This window comes from Podarcis gaigeae (assembly GCF_964106915.1).
Source record: "Podarcis gaigeae genome assembly, chromosome: 1".
In the NCBI taxonomy this organism is placed as follows: Eukaryota; Metazoa; Chordata; class Lepidosauria; order Squamata; family Lacertidae; genus Podarcis; species Podarcis gaigeae.
The window spans coordinates 137,295,792-137,322,490 of NC_139678.1; the positions used below are offsets into that span (position 1 = coordinate 137,295,792).

A 26,699-nucleotide genomic window follows, 5' to 3' on the forward strand; every position below is an offset into this window, starting at 1 on the left:
GAGCAGGGACTGAGCAATGGGAGCTCACCCCGTCGCGGGGATTCGAACCGCCGACCTTCTGATCGGCAAGTCCTAGGCTCTGTGGTTTAACCCACAGCGCCACCCGTGTCCCACCAATATACTTACTAGCAAAACAATCGAGAATCTTGCCCCACAACAGAGAGAGAGAGACTTTTCTGATATCGCTGCTGCTTACCTTAATGCCTTCAGACTCGAAGAACCTGCTGAGGCCCATTTCATCCAAAGCAGCAGTATCTGGGACACCACCATTCCCTATTATGGGGTTAACCAGTGTGAGGATCTGTCCATGGTAGCTTGGATCCGTCAGGGTTTCTGTATTCCTGAGTTGAACACAACAGAAAATCATTTTCATGAGGGAGGAATAAAAAGTGAGTCAAGATTAAAGCTCCCTATCAAAGCAGCAAGCATAGATACTGGACAGGCTTAAAGTGATGCAGTAGAAAAGTGTGTCGGGTTCTTACCAGTTTATAATTTTTATGGACTACTTATATTGGAAGCTCATCCCATAATTGTTTTTTAGAAACAAATTCCGTTAGCAGCTATGCTTTTAAAAGAACAACATACCAGTAGGTAAATAGCTGCATGGAAATATAAAACAATGGTTTAATTCATACAAAGTGCCAAGCCATGGTTCGGTGACCAGGAATGTCCACTGTAGGCTCCCGAGCTTCTCATGCATGAGCTCCACGGTTATAGTTTGCTGTTACTTTGTTGACAGTGGCAACCTATGATCTGAAGTCATGGGTGCTGAATGGCTTTGTAAAGTACACTGTCATGAAGTTTGTCACCATCTGTAAAGGAGAGGGGGCCCTCTGTCTGAAGGGTATCTTAAAAGGGGTGGGGGAGACAGAGGATTAGTAGTATAGGGTGATATTCTTCCAGTGGTACTAAAATTCCTCTTCAGTTAGATAAAGTATTTTGCCCAGTTGAGAGGTATTCTTGAACTCATGAAACAAAAAAAATTCCTTCCAGTAGCACCTTAAAGACCAACTAAGTTAGTTCTTGGTATGAGCTTTTTTTGTTTTGACTATGGCAGACCAACACGGCTACCTATCTGTAACTTGAACTGATGAGTTTCACTTCAGCAGTGGGTATATATCATGCTGCAAGAGGATAAAATATGCCCAATGTGTGGTTTGCAAGTACATTGGGATTCTTCAGAATGATTTACACAAGCTAAAACTAATTTATTTTGTTGTTGTTATTTAAATTATATATAATTGAATAGTCATACAGTTTTTCAGATATCAGCAAGTTGCAAGAGGCATTTTTATGGAATGCTGACATCCTTGTGAAAAGATGGATTGTCACAGACTGGAAAACTCTTTAAATAATCCAGAATGGTTACAGAATGATATCAACGAATGAGTGTGCAGGCCAATTGAGAGAAATTATGTGTCAAATTAAACAATTGGTATGAAATATTCCAGGTTGCGATGTTCTACTCTTTGAATATGTATGTGCTGCCACCGACTAAAATGAATTAGGTCCTTAGTTTTAATGCATGATTTTCGTAAGCCTGGAGAATACATAAATATGCACAATCAGGCTACAATTATTACAGAGTAATCCTATTAAAATTAGCTGGGCTCTGAAATAAGTCAGTTATGAATTACACCCCTGGTCTCTTGCTAAGTGTAAATTCTTTTACAGATAAATATGGCTATTGCTGTAGTGATATAAATCTAAAGATACACAAGTGCATCTTCAGCCTGATTTTGTACTGTACAAAAGTCCTTCACTACAGTGGATATTGGCCCAAAATATGGCATAGCTAATAATAATTGTAATAATGTTGTTGTTGTTTGGTCGTTTAGTCGTTACAATCAGCCAAATTTTGCACCTCATGCTTCAAGAACCTTTAATATCAATTAACTCTTTTTAACTGCAAAAAACACCTTTTATATGCAGTGAGAGAAGTTTGTAAGAAAAATGCAATGCCTTGGAGTGCATGGCAACACCAACCATGCAAACCGGATCCTGGCACGTCCATCATCAGATTCAGGCATTCAGACTCAGACAAATAACCATGGTGGAGTTATTTCAGTCCAGTGGTCTTGGCTGCAAGCCAACAGGTAAGTCAGTGAAAGAAGTATACAAAACAAGGAACTCTTGGGAAAATCAGGTAGGAGTCTTATCTCCGACAATAAAAGGTGTTTTGATGATCTGTGACTGAACCATCTTCCACTCCATTCCTTTGCCTCCATCCTGCCCAGGTCCTGCATGACTCATTATGCTTGGTTTTGCTACGGAGATGACCTTTGTTGCCAGTGGTGGCTCAGGACCACCTGTGCAAGGAGCATCTGTTGACCCCACCTTCAGCCTCATCTTTGTCAAAGCTGAGCAAGTGCACAAAAGGAATAAGGTCCTGGTGTGCTCTTATCCCAAGAGAGACAGAGTTTGTGTGAAGGCTCATGAGATACGCTGGCTGGTGCATGAATAAAAGCAACATGAAAGGGGTGCATCTTTATGGAAACAGGAGCCATGCCATGCAAAAACAAGCTCAAAGAATGGTCTGCCAAAAAAAACAAAACTTGTTTCTGCTACTGAGGCAGGTTGTTGAAGGGGAGTTAATCCATCAGCTGCTGCATGGCTTTAGTGATGTGACAAGATTTATTGCCCATAATCTGTCACAGGGAAGAAAACTTTGATGCCCTCAATCATTCTGATCTATATTAAACAGTTGTTTGTTGGCAGGTATATTAACACAGATAGCAATTAGTGCTTTCAAAAAGCATAACTGATTGCCTTCAGATTCAAAAACTTGCCGCTTAAGATTCCATCTTGTCTTGTGGTGATTCACATAATAGAAACCACTGAAGAGTCCATCTTGTCTCTATACATGCATATAGAGAACGCAGTTTGTACAGCATCTTGCAACTGTGTGAAAGCTGTAGGTCTTGACCTAAGATCTTGAGCTTTGTTAAGTTGGGATCCTATAAATGTTCTGTTGCAGATGGAGGATCTGCAGCATGTTACTATGTTAGCCAGGGCTGACATTTAGAGGTCCAAACTGTTGACCCAAGTCTGTGTTCCCTCTTGAGGAGTATATCCTTCCTTCCCTCCCTCACTTCTTCATGAACATTTTCACTTTCTCCATTCCAAGACCTTACTTCACCTCTGAGGAATCTCAGGAACCGTCATTCTTATCAAAATACAATAAAACACACTCTGATAATTAATTTATTAGAGCACTTTTCAGTTACAGTAAGAGACATAGTTCCTCCAAGCAAATTTTAGAACTCATAAATTGGCTGATGTAAGAAGGGAGAAGATGAAAGAAAGACAAGTGTTAGACATAAAGCCGATGTTTCCTCCAGAAACCTACCAAGCTGTTCAGCAACCGCTCTCTCAATTACTTTACCCAGATATGGGAGATTTGAAACTGGGCGATAATTGGATAGATCTAAAGGATCTAGTGAAGTTTTCTTTAAGAGTGGATGCACCATTGCTTCCTTCAGCTCCCCTGGGAATGTCCCCGTGCCAAGGGACAAATTGATAATTTCAACCAGGGGGGTCTGCGCGATATCTGGGCATGCCCTAATCAGCCAAGACAGGCACGGATTGAGGAGGCAGGTGGTGGGCCTACCAGCTTGGAGGAAGCTATCCACATCAGCAGGGAGTATCTGATCGAAATGGTCTAACATTGGACCCGAAGTCAGTTGAGGGGCCTCCAGTTCAGTCACTGTATCTAAATTGGCAGGGAGGTCACGGCGGAGCAACAGGACTTTCTCCACAAAAAAGCTCGCAAATGAGGAACTTCCGGGTTGGCGCCATCGTTTAATGGGGAATCGGCTCCGTAGAGCTTGGGTCTGGCCGCTGCGGTGAAGCGGGGACCCTTAAAATCACAGGCGCGAAAGCCTGTGAACACAGAGACTTGGCGGGCACCATTTGCACCCCCCCAATCCGTGAAGGAGCCTTTCTAAAGGCTTCGGAACGGGGACAGGGTGAGGCGTGGTGCTGAGAGTACTCCCTCGCCTACGGAGTGAAGCCGCAAGCCATTGACGGAGAGCGCTGACTTTTTCCTTGGATCAATCGGACTTTAAAACATCAACCCCTGAGTAATACGGAGATTTGAACCTTAAAATTCTTTTTTGGATCAGGAACGAGCGGGGAAGGGTTAAAAAGGAAGTCCACCCCCCCTCTTTGTATACAATCTAAAGCAAAGGACCTGTCAGCTGAGGTCGAGAGAATTTTTCTTTGTTTTTACTATAAGATCTTAACTTCACGGTTCTGACATTGTAAGAAGATTCACTGGAGGATAAAAGATAAATTTTGGGAGCTGAAATTTCACACACACACCCAGACCCGGGAGCGTCCTGCGAGAAAGACTGCTGATGTAATATTGAAGAGTTTGACAGCTGTCAAGTTAGCTGTCAGACAGTTAGCTGTTAATGGAAAAAGAGAACTTTGTTTTTGTTGCCTCTGCTGGTTTATTTGTTTCAACTTGTTGAAAATAAGGAAGGGCTGACACAAAATAACTGGACTTTCGGTTTTGAGCTGAAAGGAATATTAAGGAACTAAAATTCCCCCTAGAGGGGTTCTAGTGACATTACAGGAATGGCCGGAGGATGGAAAATTCAAGCAGAATTGGACAGAGCATTTGTTCTCTTGGGAAAGTTACAAGACCAATACAATGTTTTGGCTTCAGAGGTTTCAGCACTACGCTTGACAGTAAATAACAGTGTTGAGTCTGATAAGGATTTGAAACAGGAAGCCCATTCAACTGAACCAATAGATGAAACTGAACAAACAGATGAAACTGAAAGTTTTGACAAGATGGAGCAACATGTCGCCTTAGAAGGAAATGAAGGAGGAGCAGGAATTCTGCAGATGTCAAAGGAGAGATGCAATTTGAGGCCTGACATGATGACAAAAGAGGAAAATAAAAATTTGATGTGGAAAGCCTGGCCTGAATTGGTGACTGAAAAATGGAGAGATCTCCTTTTGTGGAGATCTGAAGACCTGAGGGTTATAAATTTGCTGAAGGTGAAAGAAGGTGAAAGTTGGAGCCTTGGGGACTTTTGGATTTGAAAGGAATATGAAACAAGTGTTGGAGTACCCCATAGGCTTTGTTTCCAAATATGGAGGTCTGGCTGGAAGCAACATGGATCCTGTTGGGCCGGAGCCTCTCTGAGTTTTGGGGTTTAATATTAAAGACTATCAAAAAGACCAGCAGAGAGGAATTGAGAGAGATATAAGGGCCTCGGACGTGAGATCTCCAGGCTAAATAACATATAAAGACTGATGGATACTGGTTAGGGACTGGAACCGGGAAAAGGGTGGGTGGAGTTTGGGAATCCAAAGGGTATACAAATACAATCTGTTTTGTTTTTTATATTTTTGCTAGTGGTATGGAAATTGGGAAAACCGTGGAAGGGAAATTTTGGTCGACTTTAGGAAAAAGGTTTAAGAATAATGAAGGAGGTATAAATAGTGATGTAAATTTGGATAAGCTAAAATTGGTTTTTTTTAAATTAAATAGAAATAAGGTTTGTAAAAGTAAATTGAGGAAATGGAAGAAAGAAGAAAAGAATAATAACAGTATGTTAAAACAAATTATTAAGTTAAAGTGGAGATATAAGTTAAGGACTTGCTGAATTGACAATCTAAATTGGAATACAAGAAGGGGAGGTGCGAGGAGGTCTGAGAAATAAGGTTAAAGAAAATAAGTAATCGAAACTTTATGTGTTTTTAATTGTTGTTAAGTTTTGAATTTTTTGTATTTTTGTGTGATTTTTATTTTCTTTATTTTTGTTTTTGATTTTTATATGTATGCTGAAAATACCAATAAATATTCATTAAAAAAAAAAAAGCTCGCAAATGCCTCATAGCTGTGGGTCAAATTTGTGCTTAAATTTGGTTGTCCTCCTAAGGACGTTATCAACCTAATTATTCTAAAAAGTTGTGCCGGGCGAAAGCTAGCAGATGCAATGGAAGCTGCGAAGTAAGATTTCTTAGCAGCTTTCATAGCCATCTCTATCAGGATCCATCAACCTTCGCAGGCAAGCCCAAATAGGCTCGTCACCCGAGCAGGGGAGGAGCGGGAAGTCAATCTTGGCTTTCAGAGTGTAGTGATGAGACCATGGCACTTCCACAGGGGGGAGCATGATCACATCTATGCCAGCACCAGAGATCAAATCCAGCGTGTGGCCTGCTTGATGGGTGGGGCTCCAAACAAACTGGGAGAGCCCCAGTGTTGCCATGGAAGTCACTAGGTCCAGAGCCTGTGAGGAGGGAGCGGCATCGGCATGGACGTTGAAGTCTCCCAAAACCAGTAGGTTTGGGAACTCCAAGACCCGGCCCGCCACCACCTTCAGCAGGTCTGACAGGGTGGCTGCCGGTGCGCTGGGTGGTCAGTATACCAGCCAGACAGCCAAGCTCTCCTTGGTGCCCCACATGAGACCAACACATTCAATGTCAGAGATCAACGGTCGTGGTAGAGCCCTGAAAGAGCAATCCTCCCGGATTAACAACGCTACTCCTCCCCCCCAACCCACAGTCCGCGATTGGTGGAGGACAGAGAAACCTGAAGGTGTTATCTCACGTAGGGAGACTACTTCGCCTTCCCATGCCCAGGTCTCTGTCACACAAGCCAGGTCAATCCCCTGAGAGACAAAAAAAGTCATGCAGTTTTATTGCCTATGGACCTGGCATTGCACAACACCAATGATGGAGGTGGGTAATCCCTGCTCGCCCTACCCTTGTCCCTTGGGATGGGGCTGTTATGTACTGAGTTGAATAGGATCCAAACTGCAGCAGTCTGATTGGTCCTAGAACAATAGGCTCCAAAAGGCAGCAGTCTGATTGGTCCTAGAACAATAGGATTCAGAATGCAGCAGTCTGATTGGTCCTAGAACAATGCAGCAGTATGATTGGTTAGCAGGAACCACCCAATCATGCTCCAGATAGAAGTGAATCCACAACCTGATTGGCTTACAGTAGAATTCCGGAATTAGCCAATCATGTGCAGCCCATTGTGTAAATAATGTATATAAAGCAGATACTTTGAGGGGACTTTCATTCATTCCTCCTCACCACTATGAGCTGAATAAAGAGCATGAAATCACTTTGTGACTCTGAGTATATTTCACTGGCGACGAAGGTGGGATCCCGCTGAGCTGACTGCCACACACAGCACCGCAGCACCACCACCTGCCGCACCGCTGCCTCGCACCGTGTATCCAGGCTTCAGCTCCGGGACACAAGGAACTCAGAATGGCAACCGACAGCAGCTTCTTGCCGTTCAACCCAGCATCTGGAGACTGGGAAGCGTACGCCTCCTGTTTCACCTTCCTCCTAGAAGCCAAAGGGATCACCGATGAAGAAGATGCCAAGAAGAGGGCAATATTCTTCAGCGTCTGTGGAGAGGAGACGTTTGAAATCGCCCGGGCTCTCCTTGTGGATGTTTTCAGAACTCACAGGTTTAAAGAGTTCTGTGTGACGTCCCTCAATTCCTGACGTGTGATTTGGAAGGAGGGAGGAGTTTTTCCTCACTGTCTCTTTGTCTCTGAAAAGAGACGGCAGCCATGAATGCTAGCAGCCCAGGAGAATCTGAGAAATGTTGATTTGTTATTTTCTGCTGTAATAAAAGACTGATAAATAAACACACTAGAGATTGGGTGTGTCTGCATCTTTTACACCGGGACACAATAGCTCCGCTGTGTTTTACTCTGCACATAGTGGCGGACGGAAGGATCGGCGCAGCAGAGAAGGAAACGTGCCGGACCAGAGATCGCTGCAAAGCAGCTGGGCTAATTGGGTTCGTGAAACAATTAGCAACGTCACGCCAATTATCCAAGATTCCTTGCACCTGAAGACGTCGCTACTGTTCCATACAAAACAATAATGGAACAGCTGAAGGGGCACTTTTCGCCACAGCCCTCAGTGGTGGCTCGTCGAAATGCCTTCTACGCAAAGCGGCAAGCCCCTGGGGAAACCATAACTGGGTTTGTGACCTCTCTCCGCCAAGCTGCCCAGTTCTGCAACTTCTCAGAGCTGGAAAACATGCTTCGTGACCGCCTCGTCGGTGGCCTGAAGGATGAGAAGCTGCAACGACGCCTCTACGCTAAGAAGAACCTAACGTTCCAGGTCGCTCTGGAGGAGGCCCTGGCAACGGAAGCTGTCAAGAGGTCGACGCAAGAGGCACGGCCGAGCCAGCTGTCCCAACTGAGGGTCCACCACGAAGACCTCACCGACTCAGGATCCAACAGGGAGGAGGTGCACCGAGTACAGCAGCGCACTCAAGCAGCCCACATACCACAGCTGCCTCGACGAGAAGGAGGGAACTGCGCAAGCTGTGGAGAAAGTCACGAGAGGAGGACCTGCCATTTCCGCAACGCAGAGTGCAGGCAGTGCAGAAAATTGGGACACATCGCCCGGGTGTGTCGGGCTCGGCCCACCCGACGCCAGGCATCAGATGACCAATCCAAGAACCCCAGGTCCCAGGGCCCAACGCACCAAGGCAACTCAACGGAGCTCACGGACTTCCAGGTATACCAGTTGCCCCACCTGAACGTAGAGAAAATATATGTAGAGGTACAGATAGAGGGGCCCCATGCCGCATGGAGCTTGACACGGGTTCAACTCTATCCATAATCTCGGCAAGGACCTTAAGGAAACTGTGTCCTACTGGGGGTCCCAAACTCAGGCCGGCCCCATTCACCCTCCGGGACTTCCAGAAACGTAAGGTCCCCACAATGGGGGTGGGGACCTTCAGGGTGCAATACCGAGGGCGGACGCGGCAACTGGACTTGCTTGTGGTCAAGGGCCCCTACATTAGCTTACTGGGATTGGCCTGGTTTGGACCACGGGCTAGCCGTCACCGGGGTGAACAACATGAGCTTACAAGTGGACATGGACGCCATATGCAAGGAATTTCCGGGGTTTTTTGATGGGAAATTGGGACAGTATACGGGCCCCCCCATTGCTCTACAGCTTGACCCCGCAGTACGACCGGTCAGGCTAAAGGCCCGTCGGGTCCCGTTCGCCCTGAAACCCCGTATAGATGAGGAATTGGACCGACTCGTGGAGCAAGGAGTGCTGGAGCAGGTGCCTAATGCCCCCTGGGAAACCCCAATCGTCACACCCGTCAAGCCTAATGGTTCGGTCCGCATCTGCGCAGACTACAAATGTACCATAAACAAGGCCCTCACGGCCCATGCAAAGCCAGTGCCAGTGGTCAGCCATGTCCTTGCCACCCTGGCTGGGTCGAAAATTTTTGGCAAGCTGGACTTGGCCCAAGCATATCAACAGCTGCCAGTAGATGAGGCCACAGCAGAGGCACAGACGATTGTGACGCACAGAGGAGCGTTCAAGGTAAAGCGGCTGCAATTTGGTGTCAGCGTGGCACCAGGCATATTCCAGAATCTAATGGACTCTCTCCTTAAAGGGATTCCTGGTGTCACCCCCTTCTTCGATGATGTGTTGATTGCCGGGCCCACACCAGAGGAGTTTGAGGACCGCCTCCGCACCGTTCTGCACCGTTTCCAGATGGCAGGTCTCAAGGTGAAGTGGGAAAAATGTCTACTAGGAGTGCCTAAAGTGGACTTTCTGGGATTTGTGGTGGACGCAGAAGGGGTCCACCCGACTGGGGACAGGGTACGGGCCATTTGTGATGCCCCAGCGCCCAAGAACAAGACTGAACTTCAGGCCTTCTTGGTACTATTGAACTTTTACCATTCCTTCCTTCCCCACAAGGCGGCGGTAGCGGAGCCCCTACACAGACTCCTGGACAAGCGGGCCCCTTGGGTGTGGGGCCAGCGCCAGGAGGCCGCATTCCAGGCAGTCAAAGACTTGCTTGTCTCAAACTCGGTCTTGGCACACTTTGACGAGAGGCTGCCGGTGGTGCTAGCATGCAACGCCTCGCCCTATGGCATCGGCGCTGTCCTGGGACACCAACTCCCAGATGGAAGAGAGGTACCGGTAGCATACTTTTCCCAGACACTCAACGAAACCGAGCGGAACTACTCGCAAATCGACAAGGAGGGTCTGGCAATCGTGAAGGGAGTAAAAAAATTCCATGATTTCTTGTACGGGCGGCCCTTCACCGTGGTGACTGACCACAAGCCGTTGCTTGGCTTGTTTGCCCCCGAAAAGCAGACCCCCCCAAGTGCTGTCTCCTCGCGTCCTCAGGTGGTCAATTTTCCTTGCCAGCTACCAGTATGCACTGATTCACCGCCCTGGAAAGGCCATGCGGACGCCCTCAGCAGGCTACCACTACCGGAAACAGGCCCCGACCCAGCACCTGCACAAGAGGTTATGAGCCTGGAGCTGCTTCCCGACTGCCCCATTCAGGCACAAGAAGTTGCACACCATTCCAAGAAAGATAGGGTCATCTTCCAGGTCCTGGACTGGGTGTGGAGGGAATGGCCCAGCAGCAGCCCCGGGCCAGAATTCGCCGGCTACACAACCCGCAAACATGAACTGTCGGCCCACAAGGGGTGCCTGTTATGGGGAAGCAGGGTCGTTGTTCCCCAGCCCCTCCGCAAAAGGGTCCTCACAGCCCTACACGAGACTCACCCAGGGGTAGTAAGAATGAAGGCCCTTGCCAGGAGTTATGTGTGGTGGCTGGGGATCGACGGAGAGATAGAGGCCTGGGTCAAACACTGCTAGGCCTGCCAAGAATCCCGCCCAGATCCCCCAAGGGCCCCAGTCCAGTCCTGGGAGTCCGCCCGAGCACCATGGTCACGCCTGCATGTGGACTTCGCTTTCCCCTTTCAGGGGAAAACATTCTTCATAGTGGTGGACTCCTACACCAAATGGCTGGAAGTCGCACTGGTACCGTCCAACTTCTACGTCCGCAGCCATCCGGGTACTACGCAGGCTGTTTGCAACCCACGGGCTCCCTGACACTCTCGTCTCAGACAATGGGACTGCATTTACATCAGGAGAATTTCAAACCTTCACAGTGCAGAACGGCACCCGCCACATCCATTCGGCGCCATTCCACCCGGCCACCAATGGCCAAGCAGAACGCATGGTGCGGACCACCAAGGACACCCTTCGCTGCATGACGCAAGGGGATTGGAAGTACCGCCTTGCCACATTCCTTCTAGCACAGCACAGCACCCCCAGCTCAACGACTGGCAGGAGCCCCGCTGAACTACTAATGGGTCGGCGCCTTGCAATCAGATTGGACCGCCTTCACCCCGATAGAGCTCAGGATGAGGTAGTGGTGGGGGAAGGCAGGAACCCCCGGACCTTCGAGGCCCAGGACCCAGTGTACGCAAAGAATTTTGGGGCAGGCCCTGCATGGGTACCCGCCACAGTCACCAGGGTCACTGGCCCTGTGTCGTACAAGGTGCTAACAGATGGGGGGCAATGCTGGCGCCGCCACTGCGACCAGATACGGCGACGATTCCCGGGAGAAAACCAGGAGGAGGAGGACAGGTCAGAGGAGTCCCAAGGGAACAGTGGGGCAGTGAGGCCCATAGAGCAGCAGGGGCAAGCAGGAGAGGCAGAATCAGTAAATACAGAGAGGACCCGTGAGGCCAAAAGGACACCGGAACCAGAACCACGACTGAGCGAGCCGGTTGCGCCAGACCAAACAGCCCCATCACAGCCAGCATCCTTGGAACACGAGCCAGAACCTGAACCCCGGACCAGGGAACACCCCAGGCCGCAACGCACACGTAGGCCGCCGGCGTACCTTGAGGACTATGAATGCAACCTCCCGGGCAGGACTGGAACTTAGAGGCGAGGGATGTTATGTACTGAGTTGAATAGGATCCAAACTGCAGCAGTCTGATTGGTCCTAGAACAATAGGCTCCAAAAGGCAGCAGTCTGATTGGTCCTAGAACAATAGGATTCAGAATGCAGCAGTCTGATTGGTCCTAGAACAATGCAGCAGTATGATTGGTTAGCAGGAACCACCCAATCATGCTCCAGATAGAAGTGAATCCACAACCTGATTGGCTTACAGTAGAATTCCGGAATTAGCCAATCATGTGCAGCCCATTGTGTAAATAATGTATATAAAGCAGATACTTTGAGGGGACTTTCATTCATTCCTCCTCACCACTATGAGCTGAATAAAGAGCATGAAATCACTTTGCGACTCTGAGTATATTTCAGGGGCGTAGATTTGAATGGGTTTGAGCATCACTGCATCTCAAAACCCTTCGCCGATAGTGATATCTAGCCCCACCACCATTCTTCCCTAGCCCTTCAATAGTGGGAATCTCAGACCCCATACTAGCCTCCCCAATAGAGGGGTAAGATCCCCTCACTAACAAGTCATCCCTGGGCCAGGACTCCTGGGTCAGAATGGTATGGGGAAGAGGTGAAAGTTCAATAGGGATAAAACCCAACCAACTGCACCCTGAGCAAAGAAGATGTTCAGCTCCTCTGCCAATGAATCATCAGCCTTAACCATGTTCCTCGTATTGCCCTTGTAGCTGGTTAGGTGCTGCAGTCGTTGCCACACTTGTTTCATGTTGTTATCGGCTAAATAATTTTCCACCTTAAGCTTATGCTGTTGTTTTGCTGCCTTAATGCCTTTTTTGAGATTTGTTCTCGCCTCTCTGTATATGTCTATATTCCCTGTCTTAAAGGCAGAATCCTGGATTTTCAGGAGTGTTGTTACTTCAGCAGTCAGCCATGGTTTACAGTTCCCATAGACTCTAATGCATCTCTGCGATGTTACCTTGTCAGTGCACACTTTAATATAGGAAAGTATAGTATCTGTGTATCTATGCATATCTTGATGTTCAAACACACTCCAATCAGTGCTCTCAAAACAATCCTGGAGCTGACTAAGAGCACCCTCTGGCCAAATTCTAACTGTTTTTATAAACGGCTGAATTCTTCTCCTGAGAGGGATGTACTTCGGACATAGAAAAACTGAAGAATGGTCAGATGAGCCTAAGTGGGGGAAGGGGACTGCCTGTATGCCTGTTTCAAATTGGAATACGTGAGATCTAGAATATTCTGTCCTCTAGTGGGAAATTTCACAAACTGTTCAAACTTAGGAAAAACTGTCTTTAGGCAGGCTTGATTGAAGTCCCCTGCCACAACAAGGGCGCCTTCTGGGTGGATTTGCTGCTGCTTAGAGATGACGTCATATAGCTTAGAAAGTGTCGCACTGACATTAGCATCAGATGGAATATAAACAGCTATAATAATTATGACAGTTAAAAAGGCAGATAAAATGGCCGACATGTAACTGCCATCAATTCTACATCTGGGGAGCAAAAAAAAGGGGGGGAGATCCTCAAACACTAAGTAACATCTCCTGCACCGTTGGAGCATCTCTAACAAGTAGATCTTGGCATCTTGTTTCACCCCACCCCAAATAAAAGCATATTGATCATAACCGTGTGAGAAAGATGAGGCATATAGTGTGGTTGCCCCCCAAATCCATTTTGCTTCGAAGTCAGACTTTTCATCCACCTAACTCAGTACAGTCCACTCTAAAGCAGGTGAAATTCTACCACTGTCCACCAGACAATGGTGAACTCCTAGTTCCTATCAACCTCAGCCAACCTATGTCAGTGGTCGGGGAGGATGAGAGCTATGATTCAGAAAATGGTCATTTCCCAGGCTGGCAACTCAGAAGCATTTTTAACTGGCGATGTCAGCAGTTCAGCCTGGGACCTTCTGCTCTTCCACTAATAATCCAGGGCCTCTCAGTTGTAAATAAACCCACTCTACAACAACCTCAAAGTAAAAAATAAAAAATGCTCAATTTCACTACAGTTGCTGCACCCGTCTACAAGGCTCAAGGTCTCTTTCACAAGTAAAAATGTCCATCTATGTTTATACAATGAAGCATACAAGTTAAAAACAAATATTTTATTAAACACGGCAGCCTAGATAGGTTGCACAAAAGAAACCATCAAGTAAGGCTGTTAGGTACTGAAGTTCTCACCCTGGCCCAGCAGGGGGATACTGTAGTTATGCAAATAAGGGATCAAAAGTGACATTCAGTGATTGGATAGTTTTAGAAACTTGTTACAGTTCAGTTCTGTTCTGGCCTGTGAATAGACAAGAGCTGTTTGAAGAATCGCTGTGTCGTCTGATATGTTCACCCACAACTTAACACTGGCGACGAAGGTGGGATGGATGGACAACAGAGCACAGCCAGATGCAGCCACCCTCTGAGCAGAGCTGAATCGCTGAGCTGAAACACTGAGTGAAATCACTGAACAGAACCAATTCAGAGCTGACTGTTCTGGCTAGAGCACTGTGTTCCATCCATCGCCTCCACATCGGCATCGGAACCATGGCTTCACTTGTGCCTCTACTGCCGTTTGTGCCAGCCTCTGAATCATGGGACTCCTACCTCGCTCGGTTCGACTGCTACCTCCAAGCCAACGAGCTGACGAAAGTATCAAAGGATCGGAAGCGGGGCCTATTCCTCAGCCTCTGTGGGCCTGAGGTGTTCGAGACGGCCCGAGCATTGGTTGTGCCTGAAGCAGTCCAGACAACACCATGGGACACGATTCAAGAGAAGCTCCACAACCACTACACGCCAAAGCCATCCAAGATTGCGGCCCACCATGCATTCTACCACTGGAACCAGGCAGAGGGGGGTCAATTAACAACTACACTGCCGCCCTCCGACAGGCTGCAATGCACTGCAAGTTCTGAGACTTAGACGATGCCCTTATGGATCGAATCGTCTGCGGGGTCCAGGACATCCGTCTGCAACGGTGTCTCCTCGCCAAGCCAGACCTCATGCTGCAGAAAGCCACTGAGGAGGCCGTGACCTTGGAAGCTGCTGAATGCTCTGCCCAGGAGATCCGCAAGGCCAGCAGCGCGCGTTTTGCTAGGAAGCCAGTTCCAGTGCATCACAAAGAGGCCAGCAGTAATGAGGCATCCTCCAGTGAAGACGATGACATGCACCAGACAAAGCGGGAGCGCAGGAAGTTCCAACAGAAGTCCGGACTTCCGGTTTGGGTCGCGGACAGCGAGGAAGCGCAGAAAGCATTTGTTAGGGTTTTCTGAGCAACACGGAGGCTTGGGCACTGCGCCCCCCCAAAAAATCCCAGGGGGGGACCCTTGGGGGATAGGCTACCCAGCAGCGTGGGAGCGGTTTCGCCGTTTTTTCAGGGGGGGGGTTCAGAAGAAACTCGGGGACGACGAGACCATGAGCGCAAATGGGAGAGCACCGACTCCGTGTTGTGATGCCTCTAGCTTCTGCTGAGAAAGGCGACGAACCTCCACAAATATAAAAATGGATTCCCCTGCGTGTCATGATTTAAAACATCTTTAAAAATTGGAGATTAAGCAAGGAGAATCCTGGATGCCTTAAGATTTTGGCAAGGAATCTATCCGGTTGAGGACAGAAAATGGCGCAGGTTACAGAATCGCAGGAGTAAAAAAGGAAGTAGCTGCTTGCCTGACTGAGTATAGAACATTTATGGCAACTTTGCCAAGGCAAATTAACTGTTAAACACAAAGTAGCAAAGAAGACGCCTGTTTGAATTTTGTTTCTTTTACACCCCCCCCCCCCCGCGTACTTTGTTTCCTACTTTTGGGACATAGTCTCTAATAACTAACCAAATCCAGCGGTCGGAGGAGGATAAAGAGAGAGGCTGTAAGAGTTTACTGTGAGTGGAGCCGAAAGGACAAAATATTAAGAGACAGAAAGGAAAAGACAAAAGGAAATCCACAATGGACGCTTTTGAAATTTGAATAGTGAGTTAAAATATAGTGGGGAGCGCAAAGTTTTTCTAAGGAGATTTACAACCCCCCATGTGTCCTCTTTCCGGAATTTCCCCTTTCTCCTCTTTCACTCCGACGTGCGGGATTAGTTTCCTTTTCACTTGTTTAATAACTATAGTGACTTGACCTTTATCCCCTTTGGTGTCTGAGCACAACTTGATAATAAATTTGAGCATTAGACCCCACCTTATTATAAGAGGTCTGTGTTTCTAACCAGCCAGAGTTGACTCTGAATGTAACAGACTCATTCAAGTTCATGTTGGACATATACTTATCACCTACCTTTGGATTATATTGGACATCTCTACAACAACTTAAACGAACAAGAAAGCTGCAGAATAAGGGGTGATCTTTTTTCTCTTTTTGGTTTTTCCCCCTTCTTTTTATGAATGTCAAGTGGGTCGGATTATATTTCTTTTCATATGTTATTGATGCTGGATTAGGCCGCCAAGTGGCTGAAGAGGCTAGGGCTGCTCAAATTTGGTTGGACTAATTATTGTGAAATATTTTGGAACATTTTGGAAACATCTCCAAATTAGATCATATCTTTTTCTGCGTATTTTAAGAAGACTGTTGACCTGATCTAGCCCAGTTAACTACTTTGAACTGAAGGGAAATTTCTACTGTTGGGTTAGCTCGATATATTCACTGTTGAATATTGGGTTAATCTTCTTTACCGCTGGGTTTATATTCTTACTACCTTTGGAAAATATCTATAATTTTGTGTGATGGGACTATCTGACTGAACACAGCAGGATACCTGAAGTAACTAACTGGAAGAAACGCTCTGAATCTATTTTGGGATTGAGGGAGTGGAAGGGAGAACCTAAAGGGCTCATCTAATGAGGTTATTCTTCTTCTGACCTATAAATGATTCATGAATAATTTGAATGTGTAGTAAATTAGGCTCAGAAGTTACACCCGCAGATATAGTCCAGATATTGGACGGAGACACTCTATAAGACTCTAGATATTTTTGGATGTGGTTGAGGAGTATAATTTAACAATTTCCACAGAAGGGTCTTCCGAGCCTTATAAATAAATAAATAAATAAATAAGAAAGATTTTTTTGAAAAAGGAAGAAAGAGATTGTGAGCCCTTTAAGGGAGAAATTTAGGTGCAAAATAGAAAACGTGAAAATAAGGATACAATGTCGGGGGGAAATGGGAAAAAGGTGGGAGGGACTCCAGGGGAAAGGAAGACATCCCGACAAGAAGAAATCAAAGATCTAGATTTTTTGTGGTTAAAAATTTAGGAGGAATTTAAACAAAGTGAAATACACATGGAAAATAAATTAGGAGAAGTGCAGGAGATGATAGACAGAAAGATAGAAGGAGCAGTAGGAGAACTTTCCACTAAAATTCAGGACTTATCAGCCAAGGCAAAAACAATTGAAGAAGCTAATAAGAGAATCCAAAAAGAGATGAGAGAACAGAAAAAGGAGACAGAAAAAATAAAGGAAGAAATGAGAGAGGTGAATAAAATGCAGGATCAAATATGGGATAACTTAGTGATGACAGAAATGCGACAGAAACAGCTTCATTTAAAATTCAGAGGTGTGGGAGAAGAAGCGAAGGAGAATATAAAAGAGAAAATGACTAAGGAGTTAACTAAATGGCTGGAACTGAAGGAAGAAGTGGCATATATGATAGAGAATGCTTTTAGAATAAGAATGAGATCCCAAGAAGGCCCAAAAAACCTTGAGAGATTATTTTGAGATAAATATGAATACTACCGTTGAAAAAAGAGTAATCTGGGACGCAAGCAAAGCAGTTATGAGAGGGTTTTTGATACAACAGAATGCAATAAACTGAGCTCAAAATGAGAAAAAAGATAAAATTTTGGAGAAAATAAAGGAAGGTGAGAAGAAACTGAGAGCAAAACCAAAGTCGCAGGAGATTTTGAGAGAAAGAAAGTTACATCAAGTACAGTATATGAAAATGATGAACCAGGAAATAGAATGGAAAATTAAACAGATGAGACAGAAAACATTTGAGTCGGCAAACAAATGTGGGAAATTGCTGGCGTGGCAAATGAAAAAAAGACAAAAACTCAATACTATTACAAATTTGGAAGTGGAAGGAAAGAATATACAGAATCCAGTGGAGATTAGAACGTGCTTCCAGAGGTACTTTAAACAACTATATACACAAGGGACACAAAAAGAAATTGACATTGATCGATTTTTGGAAATAAATGGATTGCAAAAAATCTCTCAAGAAAACAAGCTAATGTTGAATTATAAAATAACCGAGCAGGAGGTAGAAGGTGCCATTCAGAACATGCAATTGGGTAAATCTCCAGGGCTGGATGGTTTAACTTCAAGATACTATAGATCCCTGAAGGAATGGTTAATACACCATTAAAGGAAGTTTGTAATGAAATTTTGGAAGGGAAAAAAGCACCAGAGTCGTGGAAGTAAGCCTATATTACACTTATACTGAAAACAGAGTCTGAGAAGACACAGCTTAAGAATTACCGCCCCATATCTCTGCTCAATGTGGATTACAAAATTTTTGCAGATATTTTAGCTAAAAGATTTAAAAAAGTACTAGCAGAAGAGATACATAAAGATCAAGCAGGCTTTCTCCCGGGCAGACACTTGTCTGATAATACGAGAAACATAATTAATATTTTAGAAAAACTACAAGTGAATATTAATACCAAAACAGTTTTGATTTTTGTAGATGCGGAGAAAGCTTTTGACAATATTTCTTGGAGCTTCATGAAGAAGAACCTACAGGGGATGGGGGTTGGTCAAGGTTTTGGAAATGGTATAGGTGCAATATATTCAGAACAAAAGGCTAAATTAATTGTCAGTGACGGAGGAATTGTAGTGACGGAGGAATTTAAGATAGAGAAAGGAACACGACAAGGTTGACCAATTTCCCCACTGCTTTTTATATTGGTCCTGGAGGTTCTTTTAAATATGATTAGAAGGGACCAAGTGGTTAAAGGAATACAAGTCGGAGCCATACAGTACAAATTGAAAGCATTTGCTGATGATCTAGTATTGACATTACAGGAGTCAGAATCTAGTACTAAAAGAGTATTGGAACTGATTCAAGAATTTGGTCAGGTCGCGGGATTTAAGTTGAACAAGTTGAAAACTAAGGTTCTAGAGAAAAATCTAACAGAGATTGAGAGAGAGAGGTTTCAGGAGACAGGATTAACATTGGTTAAGAAAGTGAAATACCTGGGGGTATGACTGCCAAGAATGTGAATTTATTCAAAGATTTTTTGTTTCAAACATTGCAAATTTTGGATAAAATGGACTGTTTCAAGAAGTGGCAGAGAGATATTTCTAGATTCGTCTGGCAGGGCAAGAAGCCCAGAATAAAATTTAAAATACTAACGGATGCAAAAGAAAGAGGTGGATTTGCCCTGCCAGACCTTAAACTTTATTATGAATCAGCCGCATTTTGCTGGCTGAGAGAATGGCTGCTTCTTGAAAACACAGACATTTTGGACTTAGAAGGTTTCAACAATGTATTTGAGTGGCATGCATATCTGTGGTATGAAAAGGTCAAAGCACATAAAGCATTTAAAAACCATATTGTCAGGAAAGCATTGTTTAATGTCTGGACAAGATATAAAGACCTACTTGAAAATAAAACCCCAAAGTGATTGTCACCGATGGAAGCGAAGGCTCAGAAAAAGCTCAATATGGAGGCTAAATGGCCGAAATATTGGGAAATTCTGGAACAAGAAGGCGATAAATTGAAATTGCAGAGCTTTGAAAAACTAAAAGACAAAGTGCGAGATTGGCTTCATTATTATCAAATAAGGGAGGCATACAATTTGGACAAGAAAATTGGCTTCCAGGTGGAAAAATCAAAATTGGAAACAGAACTGTTAGATCCCAAAACTAAGATTCTGTCAAGAATGTATAACTTGCTGTTGAAATGGAACACTCAGGATGAAATGGTGAAATCTGCTATGATTAAATGGACACAAGATGTTGGACATAACATTATGTTGGCTGACTGGGAACAGTTATGGACCACAGGTATGAGGTTTACAGCATGTAATGCCTTAAGAGAGAATATTATGAAAATGATATACCGGTGGTACATGACACCAGCCAAGCTTGCAAAAATATATCACTTGCCTGATAATAAATGCTGGAAATGTAAAGAGACCGAAGGTACATTCTTTCACTTTTGGTGGACGTGCCCAAGGATTAAGGCTTTCTGGGAGATGATCTATAATGAAATGAAAAGGTATTTAAATATACCTTTCTGAAGAAACCAGAGGCCTTTCTCCTGGGCATGGTTGGCCAATTGGTGCCAAAGAGGGACAGAACCTTTTTTATGTATGCTACAGCAGCAGCAAGAATACTCAACGCAAAGTATTGGAAGACACAAGATTTACCCACCAAGGAAGAATGGCAGATGAAGGTAATGGACTATATGGAACTGGCGGAAATGACTGGCAGAATCCGAGACCAGGGAGAAGAATCGGTAGAAGAAGGCTGGAAGAAATTTAAAACTATCTACAGAAACATTGTAGAATTAAGGAATGTTAGAAGGATGCTGGAATGAAGTTATGTGGTTTTAAAAGTAATGTTATAAAGGAGTATGTAAAAATGGGTTGTCAACAGGTGAGAATGTAAAGGTACAATATATTAAGATAAATGACTAAGATAAAAACAAAGATTGAAAGGATTTGCTGAATTAACTAATTGAACTAGAATACAAAAAAAGGAGGTGTGAGGAGGTCAAGGAAACAAGTAAATGAAAGATAAGTTATGGAAAAATTGATTTGTTTTTAAATGTTTTTATTTTTTCAGTTTTTTGTAATTTTTTGTTTTATTATCTTTTTCTTACTTTTGTAACTTTTTGAAATTTTAATAAATATTACTTTTAAAAAAAGAGAACTATCCATAAGAACAAAATGCGAAATACAGCCCAGAACCCTTTCTGATCATAGCCCAATTGTGTTGGAAATAAAATGTAAATCATCTGGGCCATACAGGTGGAGAATGAATGAATACCTATTCGAAAACGACGAGATAATTGAGAAGGCTAAAAGTACCCTGAAAGATTACTTTGATTTAAATGTAAATAAAGAAACAAAAAATGATATAGTTTGGGACGCCAGTAAGGCAGTTTTAAGAGGATTCTTAATTCAAGAAAATAGTTATAGAAGGAAACTAAGATAATTAAAGAAAGAAGAAATCATTAACCAATTAAAAGAGTGTGGGAAAAAATTAATAATAAAACCCAGGGATGAAAGGATTAAACAAATCTCTAAAATGTTGCAAACACAATATTCAACATTAATAAGTCAAGACGTAGTATGGAGAATCAAATTAATGAAGCAAAAATATTTTGAATCCGCAAATAAAACGGGGGGACTACTGGCGTGGCAATTAAGAAAAAGGAAAAAAACAAAATGTGATCAACAAAATAAAATCAGAAGAGCAAATAGTAGAAGATCCCAATGAGATAAAGGGAAAGTTTCTTCAATTCTATGAAAATCTGTATAAAAAGGAAGATGAAAACATAGCTGAAATAGAAAAATATCTGGAAAGAAATGGAGGAGAACACCTGATGGATGAAGAAAAAATTCAATTAAACAAACTAATAACAGCAGACGAGATCAAGGAGGCAATTAAGAAGATGAAACCGGGGAAAGCACCAGGTCCAGATGGTTTGTCATCAAAGTACTACAAAGTTTTAGAGGAGTATCTGGTCCTGATACTATATGATGTAATGAACAATATTTTATGAGGAGAGAGGATACCTGATTACTGGAAAGAGGCACACATTACATTAATACCTAATGTAGACTCCGACAAATTGGATATAAGAAATTATAGACCGATATCACTTCTTAATAACGACTATAAAATCTTCACAGAAATAATGGCGAATAGACTTAAGAAATACTTAATAATTTTTTTTAAAAGATATTTATTAAAGTTTCAAAGAAGGTTACAAAAAAAGGTTACAAAATAGGAAAGAAAAGAAAAGAAAAGAAAAAAGAAGAAAAGAAAAATTCAAAAATACAGAGAAAAATACAAAATACAAAAAAATAAAAAACAGTTAAAAACAAATCAATCTTTTCATGTCTTATATTTCATTTGCTTGTTTCCCTGACCTCCTCACACCTCCTTTTTTTGTATTTCAGTTCAATTAGTTAATTCAGCAAATCCTTTCCCTCCTTGTTTTTATCTTAACCCTTTACCTTAATGTATTATAACTTTACATTCTCACCTAATAACAATCCATTTTTACATACTCCTTTATAACATTGCTGCCAAAACCACTTAACTTCATTCCAACATCATTCTAACATTCATTAATTTTGCAGTATTTATCTAAGTAGTCTTTAGATTTCTTCCAATCTTCTTCCACCAACTCTTCTCCCTGGTCTCGGATTCTGCCAGTCATTTCTGCCAGTTCCACATAGTCCATAACCTTCATCTGCCATTCTTCCAGGGTGGGTAGATCTTGTGTCTTCCAATACTTTGCGAAGAGTATTCTTGCTGCTGTTGTGGCATACATAAAAAAGTTCTATCCTTCTTTAACACCAATTGGCCGACCATGCCCAGGAGAAAGGCCTCTGGTTTCTTCAGAAAGGTATATTTAAACACCTTTTTCATTTCATTATAGATCATCTCCCAGAAAGCCTTAATCTTTGGGCACGTCCACCAAAGGTGAAAGAATGTACCTTCATTTTCTTTACATTTCCAACATTTGTTATCGGGCAAATGGTAATTTTTTGCAAGCTTGACTGGTGTCATGTACCACCTGTATATCATTTTCATAATATTCTCTCTTAAGGCATTACATGCCGTAAATTTCATACCTGTGGTCCATAACTGTTCCCAGTCAGCCAGCATAACGTTATGTCCAACATCTTGTGCCCATTTTATCATAGCAGATTTCACCATTTCATCCTGAGTATTCCATTTCAACAGCAAGTTACACATTCTTGATAGTATCTTAGTTTTGGGATCTAACAGTTCTGTTTCCAATTTTGATTTTTCCACCTGGAAGTCAATTTTCTTGTCTAGATTGTAGGCCTCCCTTATTTGATAATAATGAAGCCAATCTCGCACTTTGTCTTTTAGTTTTTCAAAGCTCTGCAATTTCAATTTATCGCCTTCTTGTTCCAAAATCTCCCAATATTTCGGCCATTTGGCCAGAAATACTTAATAAAATCTATCCATAAAGATCAAGCCGGATTCCTCCCTAACAGGCAATTAAAAGATAACGTAAGGCACATAATAAATATTATTGAATATTTGGAATTCATGAATGACATCCCCGTGGCATTAATTTTAATTGACGCCGAAAAGGCTTTTGACAATGTATCCTGGTGGTTTTTATTAAAATGTCTGGAGAGGGTAGGGATAGAAGTTCATGGAAGGCATAAAAGAGATCTACTCAAGCCAAAGGGCTAAACTAATTATTAACAATAATCTAACTAATTCGTTTGTGATTTTGAAGGGTACAAGACAGGGGTGCCCTTTGTCCCCTCTTTTATTTATAATGGTGCTAGAAGTAATTACAAATAAAATAAGGAAAACACCAGAAATAAGAGGAATCAGAATTGGAACAAGAGTATAAATTAAAGGCCTACGCCGATGACTTAGTAATATTGCTAGAAGATCCAGTAAAAGGTATCAGTAAAGTCCTAGAGCTATTAGAAGAATTTGGAAAATTATCCGACTTTAAGTTAAATAAATTTAAAACCAAGATGCTGACAAAGTACCTGGCCGAAGAAGCAAGAAGCCAGCTAGAGTTGAAAACGGGAATCAAGGTGGTGAAAAAGGTGAAATATTTGGGTATTTGGATCTCCACGAAAAACCTAGTAGAAGATAATTATATTAAGGCCTGGAGAGAGATAAAAAAAGATTTAGATACCTGGAGTAGGATAAAACTTTCCTGGTCAGGAAGAATGGCCGCAATTAAGATGAGTATTCTCCCAAGACTGCTGTTTTTATTCCAGAACATCCCGGTGATTAGAGGTACGACAATGTTTAAAGATTGGCAGAAAACCCTTTCCAGATTTATTTGGCAGGGTAAAAGAGCAAGAATTAAATTCAAATTACTTACAGATCGAAGGGATAGAGGAGGGTTCGCTGTCCCGAACTTGAAACTATATTATGAGGCCTCGTGCTTGTGTTGGGTCAAAGAATGGATCATCTTGAAAAACACAGATTTGTTAGATTTAGAGGGTTTCAACACCAGATTCGGATGGCACGCTTATCTGTGGCACAATAAAGAGGGGGTACACAAAGGCTTCTCTAACCATATCATCAGAGGAGCGTTGCGTGAGGTATGGGACAGAAATAAAAGACTTATAGAAAAAGATACCCCCTGGTGGCTATCACCAATTGACATTTTAACAATAAAAAAACTAAACATGGAAAGTGAAAGATGGACTTATGAAGACCTCCTGGTAAGATCAGATAAAGGATGGAAAATTAGAACATATGAAGACTTAAAGGATAAATTGGCAGGATGGCTACAATTTCACCAAATTAATGCCTTATGGAACGAACATAAAAAAACTGGGATGAATGAGAAAAAGTCCAGATACCAGGTGGAAATATTGGAAGGTAACTCCAAACTCTTATCCAAAATGTATAACCAATTATTAGATTGGGATACGAAGGACGAAGAGATAAAGGAAGTTATGGTCAAATGGGCTATAGATCTTGGATACAATCTAGAATATGACAGGTGGGTGAAACTTTGGAACAAGAACATGAAATTCACAGCATGTGTTGGACTCCGAGAAAATATGGAAAAAATGATGTATCGATGGTACATCACCCCTGTGAAATTGGAAAAAATGTATAAGACCGGAGACAAGACATGCTGGAAATGCAAAACCAAAGAGGGTAACTTCCACCATATGTGGTGGACTTGTGAAGAAGTTAAAAGGTTTTGGGGAATTATTTATGATGAATTTAAAAAAATATTGAAATATACCTTCCCCAAAAAACCCGAAGCCTTCCTCCTGGGAATGGTCGGAGAGAAGATCAAGAAGGAAGACCAAACAATGTTCCAATACGCAACGGTAGCCGCCAGGATATTGCTAGCGCAAAATTGGAAAACACCTAATATCCCAACTGTTAGAGAATGGCAAATTAAATTATGCGAGTATATAGAATTAGCCAAGTTGACACAAAAAATCAGGCATCAAAAAAGTGTAAAATTTATTAACGATTGGAACAAATTCATAACATACATAGAAGCATATTTAGGAAATATTAAAATCACAGTAGGTCTAACTTAAAGTCTGCGATGTGTTGATGTTGTAAAATTACACTGCAGAAAGATATTGTGGTTATATAGCCCAAAACCGAGATGGAGGGAAGTCAATCATTGTTATGTCATGAATTGATGTTGGTTTGTTTTGCGTTTGTCTTTTCTCACTGTATGTGCTGTTTTGTTTTGTTTTTTTCTCTTTTTTTCCCTTTTGACCGTTTGTATGTTTTTGGTTTATTTACTTTTTATGGTTTTGTTTTAAAAAGAACTCAATAAAAAAATATGTTTATTTTTTTTAAAAAAAGGAAGTTCCAACAGAAGTCCAAGGGCCAATTGGAATGTTCCGGCTGCGGAGGCAACCATTCCCGTGCCAAGTGTTGATTCAGAGACGCCATCTGTCGGAAGTGTTTCAGAAAGGGCCACATCGCTAAGGTCAGACTCGGTGTTACGTCTGGTGGCCTAACATGGACGATGCCATCACTGCCTGGGTTTCCGCCTGTCAAGCATGCCAAGAAACGAGGCCTGCGCCACCAGCAGCTGAGGGATACACCTGGGAGACGCCCAAGACACCCTGGTCGAGGGTGCACATCGATCTGGCCGGCCCCTTTCACGGCCGGACCTTTATGGTAGTGGTGGACGCCTATTCCAAATGGCTGGAGGTGGCCCTGATGCCCTCCACCACTACCGAGGCCGTCATCCGGGTGCTGCGAGGCCTCTTTGCGACGCATGGGTGTCCTGATGTCCTTGTCTCCGACAACGGACCGCAGTTCACATCAAGCACTTTTGAGCGGTATCTTTTGGGACTGGGCATCCGCCATGCCCTAACGGCATCATTTCATCCATCCAGCAACGGGCAAGCAGAGAGAATGGTGCGCTCGGCAAAAGAGGCACTGGCGCGCCTGGACCGGGGAGACTGGCACGAGCGGGTCGCTGAATACATGTTCATGCAACACATCACCCCTCATGCGGCCACAGGGCGGAGTCCTGCCGAACTGCTTATAGGCCACCGCCTCAGGTCCCCGCTCGACAGGCTGCACCCAGACTTTGCCGTGGCTGTGCTAACGCGCCATGGTCATTTGTTCCAGGAAACCAGGTCTTTGCCCGGAAGTTTGTGGGAGACATTCCTTGGGTGCCAGCCACAGTAGTGGGAATCACTGGACTTCGCTCGTACCTGGTGGCACTCGAAGACAGGCGCTTGTGGTGCCGGCACATAGATTAGCTTAGGCGCAGGGTTGGGGACTTAGACACTACCGTGGTGCCCCCAGCTGCGCTCGTGGCTCCAGAACAGACACTTACAGATGGTGAGGCTCCACCTACACCTCTCTCGCAAACTGCGGGCGTGGAGCCGAACCAAGTCACTTCAGAGGGTCTGCCAGACTTCCCACAGACTCAGACCACTGCCGTGCCTGACATTCTGCCAACTCCACTTGTGGTTTCAACACCACCTAGGGTCGCGCCACAGCCTCAGCAAGAATTGGGTGGTCCCCTGGACTTGGGTACCGGTCCCCTGCGGTCTGGCAGAGTTTCCAAGTGCCCAACTTATTTAAAGGACTATGTTGTTGGACATGTAACACTGTTGGTCTAAGTATGTGGAAGTATGTGAAATGTAACCGATATGCTTTTGTGCCTAATTGAACCATTACGTGTAGTGCTGTATATAAGGAAACCATTACAATTATAACTAATGCCTTATCTCGGTGGGGAGGGGTGTTATGTACTGAAGTTCTAACCCTGGGCCAGCAGGGGGATACTGTAGATAGTTATGCAAATAAGGGATC

The 26,699-nt window shown here is 43.7% G+C and overlaps 1 protein-coding gene across 3 annotated transcripts in view; it reads right to left on the bottom strand.

The window, feature by feature from the left end:
• CPS1 (carbamoyl-phosphate synthase 1) overlaps nucleotides 1-26,699 on the bottom strand; it is a 195,529-nt gene that overhangs the window by 139,201 nt on the left and 29,629 nt on the right. For all 3 annotated transcript variants that reach the window (XM_083703940.1, XM_083703938.1, XM_083703939.1), the window contains one exon: nucleotides 197-341. In XM_083703940.1, coding sequence (XP_083560066.1) covers nucleotides 197-341 — 145 coding nt within the window. The remainder of the gene's footprint in view (nucleotides 1-196; nucleotides 342-26,699) is intronic.